General features: G+C 70.8%; 1 protein-coding gene across 1 annotated transcript in view; it reads left to right on the top strand.

Moving 5' to 3' along the window:
- Positions 1-1,401: 1,401 nt before the first annotated feature.
- PFL1_04482 (uncharacterized protein) overlaps positions 1,402-4,166 on the top strand; it is a gene marked incomplete at both ends in the record, with an annotated part of 4,310 nt that continues 1,545 nt past the window's right edge. The window contains 2 exons of the mRNA XM_007882006.1: positions 1,402-2,455; positions 2,550-4,057. Of these exons, the coding sequence (XP_007880197.1) occupies positions 1,402-2,455; positions 2,550-4,057 (2,562 nt within the window). The remainder of the gene's footprint in view (positions 2,456-2,549; positions 4,058-4,166) is intronic.

Genomic DNA, 4,166 nt, shown 5'->3' with positions numbered 1-4,166 from the left:
GGCTGGGGCCGCCTGGCCTGGCCTGGCTCGCCTTGCCTGCCTGCGCTTGCTGCTTGCGGTGTGGGTCCCTCCCGCATGCACCTCTGGCCACGCCCTGCCTGGCCTGGCCTTCCCTTTCTTTTTCGGAGCGTGGGCCGACCCAGCCAGGCCAGGCCCTAGGCTGACCCTACCTGGCCGGCCCTCCCGCCCTTGGCTTGGGCGGCCGGCTGGGCTGGGCTGGGCTGGGCTGGGCAGGGCAGGACGGTCTCGGACCACATGCACGGGCGCCCGCAGCCCGCTGAGCAGCAGCAGCAGCAGCAGCAGCAGCAGCAGCGAGCCTCCTCCTCCATCGACCCTAGCTGACCCTTCGGGCCGTCCGTCATCTTCTTGACTGCTTGCTTGCTCTCCGTCCCTCTCGCCCCTCGGCCACAACCTTAACCTTGCTTGCTTCTTTTCCCCGACCCACGCCCGCTCCCCCAAACCTCACCATCGATTCCAGCGCGCTCGAGGGGCCGCCCCAACCGCTTATCAACCGGGCACATCCTTGCTGCCGCCGCCACCGCCCTCACCCTCACGACCACCACCACCACCATCTTCGCATCGCTCTAGGGCAGCGTCAGACCGCCCGCTCCTATTCGTGCCGGGTCCTTGCTCTCTTGCTCTCTTCTCTTCTCTCTACTTCTCCCTCTCTCTCGCACACACACACACACACACACACTCGCGGCATGGTCACGGCACATGCAAGCTGCTCCCGACCACCTCTATACCCTCTCAGCGTGCTGAGCTCCTGATCGTCCGAGAGCCCCCCTTCCGCCTTCGGCGAGGCTGCGCTCCATCCCATCTCACTCGCGCTTAGCTCCATTGACACAGTGTTCGCAGCCTGCCTTTCACCTCGCCACTGCACTCGCCTCGTCCCCACGCCACTTGCCACCCAGCATCTTGACCCTCGACCCTCAACCCTCGCCCCTCTCGACCGCCACCCCTATCCATGCACTCGCTCGTCGCTGCCAGGAATCACCTTCATCGTCTCTAAAGCAGCGCATCCTACCCATCTTCGCACCGAGTCGCCCTTCTCTGCATCGTCCTGCCACATCGATACCAGCCCCCGCACATCCTCCACCCTGACCTGTCTTAGCTCAGCCCACTCTGATCAGCAGTCTCGGCCTCTTCAGCGCTCCCGGCCTCCGACCTCTTGATACCCGATCCCTCTCTTCCAGCTCTGGTGGCGCACAAGGACCCCTGCACGCTCTCTCGCCCTGGCCAGGCGGTCCACTGCTGCCGCCGCTGCACCGGCTCCCAACCCCGGCCTCTGAGGCCACCAGGCGGGACCGAGGCCGGCTGGGCTTCTGAGCTCTCGCCCTCCTTCCCTCTGCGACCGGCTGGGCTCCGCTTTCGGTGCAGGCCCTGCCACGTCCGCCCAGGATGCCCCGCCCCAACGTCGGTCGCAGCGCCCTCAAGGCCGTGGGCCATGGAGCCCTTGGCAGCGCGCTCGGGTCGCACGAGGTCATGCACCCCAACCTCGGCCTGCACAGTGCCGCAGCCTCGGGCAACATCGGACTCATCAAGTTCGCGCTCGAAAACGGGCAGCCGGCCAACAGCAACCTCAACGGCATCCTCCCGCTCCACGCGGCATGCTCCGGCGGCAACGAGCAGGCGGTGCGGATGCTGCTGCTGCACGGCGCAGAGGTCAACGCGCCGCGGCTCAGGAGCAAGAACTCGGGCGGCGGCGCGGGCGTCGAGGGCTCGACGCCGCTGCACTTTGCCGCCGCCAACGGCCACCTCGAGATCATGCGCATCCTCCTCGAGGCCGGCGCCCGCCCTGCCGCCACCGACAAGGAGGGCACGTCGGCCGAGGCGCTGGCCGCAGGCAACGGCCACACCGAGTGCGTCAAGCTGCTCCGCTCCTGGATCGCGGCCTACGGGACCAACGGCCTCGCAGGCATCGTCTCGGCGCGCGACACGGTGCGGCGCGACATGTCGCTGGGCTCGGTCGGCTATCCGCGCTACGCGGCCGGCGGCCAGCCGTCCTCGTCGTCCTCGGCCGGCATGGGCGGCGCGCTCGCTGCCGGATCGGCCGACGAGAATCCCGCCGCGATGGCGAGGGGCGCCCGCAGCGGCGACGACAGCATGCTGCGCGGTCAGCGATCCTTTGACCAGCTCGCGCGGGCGCAGCCGGCCCACCGGTCCCACACCGCCGGCCGAGTCAGCGGCCACCTGCTCAAGACGAGCTCCAACCCGAACCTCAAGGGCGCGCCAGGCAGCACGGGCGACGGCACCGTCCAGCGAGCGCAGGCAGGCATGTATCTGGCCGGCCAGCCGCCGACGTCGTCGCCCACCGGCATCAACCGGCGCCTGACGGACCGGAGTCCGAGCCCGCTGGATCCGGCCGAGGAGTCCGAGCTCGCCTTCTCTTCGGCGGCGACGCCGGCGGGCATCAGCGCGCATGGCGTCGGATCTTCGGCCACCGGCTTCGGGGGTGCCCGAGAGTCGAAGCGACGTCCCGTCGCTGCCCTCGATACTCGAAAAGGCGGCGCATCCGGCGGCGTCGCTGCGGGCCGCACTCGGCACAGGCCCGGCAGGCTCCTCGGGCGGCGAGCCGCCAGACTCTGCGCCCCCGCACAGCCCGAACCGCAAGTTCGGCAAGCTGGCGAGCAAGCGCAGCTTGTCCAACATGCTGCGCAAGGCGACCGGCACGGACAAGGCGAGCGTCAGCGGCAGCAGCAGCGCCAGCAGCCTCGTGGCGGCGCCGCACGACCCCAGCACGCCCGGGCTCTCGTCGCGTCCCCCGCGCTCCGAGCAGAGGTCGTACGACACGAGTTCCTCGCTGGCCGACGGCAGCGGCAGCGTGCAGTCCGAGCGTAGGCCGACGGGCCTCGACGCCTCGCACCCGCGTGCCTACGACGACCACGACGACGACAGCCACCTGTCGGAGACGCCCACCACGGCACCGCACCACCGCAGCGCGTTCCCGGATGCCACTCAACGACCCGACCCGGCCGCCGGCGCCGCCTACCAAGCCGCGTCCACCTCAGCCTCCACCTCGGCCCCTTTGCGGCAGCAACCTCGCTTGCGCGGCTCGGCCTCGTCGTCTGCCTTGTCGGCGAGCGCAGTCGCGAGGAACGCAGCGCGCGCCCGGTCCAGCTCCAACGAGCAGATCGCCTCCGCAGGCCGGCACATTGGCACCCGGACGCCCATGGCCGGCAAGGCCTCGCTCGACATCGCGCGCGCCGAGCAGCTCTACCCAGGCGCGTCGCACGGCCTCGCAGACGTTCGGCACGCCGACGGCGTCCATCGGGGCGCGGGCCCGCAGGATCACAGGCAGGCGACCGGTGCTGGCGGGTCTTTGGGCATGGCGCGAGCGAGGCGGACGGGGGACTCGGCGGCAGCCGGTGCACTGCAAGAGCACGAGCTCAGCTCCGACTTTACCTCGAGCGACGGAAGCCTCTCGACCGACGCGCGCGAGCGTGCCGGGAGCCAGCTGAGCCAGCACGCTGCCCGGTGCGACACGTCGTTCGACTCGCGGACCGGCTCGCAGTACGCCCGACCGCTCTACGAGGCGAGCGACCTCGAGGACGACCAGGAGCTTCTCGGCGACACCATGCCCATGAGCCCGGAGGAGGCGGCGGGAGAGCACCACGATGTCCACCACCTGCCCGCCGGTCTGCGCACGCTGTCGGCCAGAAGGGGCGCTCCGCGGCAGGACGCGAGCAGCAGCCGCATGGCCGGGCTGGGCCCGTCGAGCTCGAACCCGTCGAGCCCGTCGGTGCTGGGCGACTACCGCAGCCGCAACCGGTCCACGAGCAGCGTCTCTGCCGTCAGCGCAGGATCTCAGACTGGGCCCGTCGGCGCGGCAGCCAGCCAGGCCGAGGGAAGCAGCCACCTGCGAGACAGCCCCGGACTCCAGGCCGCCAGCCAGGCGCTGTCGATCGCCGACGAGATGGGCATGTCGCATCCGACCACGCGCGCCAACCGGTCCGGCTCGCACGCCGACAGCGTCAGCAGCCGGCCCTCGACGTCTTCGCTGCGATCGACCTACCTCAGCGCCGCCGAGCAGGCCCAGGCGATCCTCAACCAGGAAGTGCCCGTCGGCGGCGAGGGCCCAGACGGCGCACCGCCCTCGCTGGCTGCCCAGCTGGCCGCCTACGGAGAGGCGCTCGCCCAGGAGCGCAAGCGGAGCGGCGACGCGC

The sequence above is a fragment of the Pseudozyma flocculosa genome (assembly GCF_000417875.1).
Source record: "Pseudozyma flocculosa PF-1 unplaced genomic scaffold scaffold00014, whole genome shotgun sequence".
NCBI classification, from domain to species: domain Eukaryota; kingdom Fungi; phylum Basidiomycota; class Ustilaginomycetes; order Ustilaginales; family Ustilaginaceae; genus Pseudozyma; species Pseudozyma flocculosa.
This window is presented reverse-complemented; position numbering and strand designations above follow the sequence as displayed.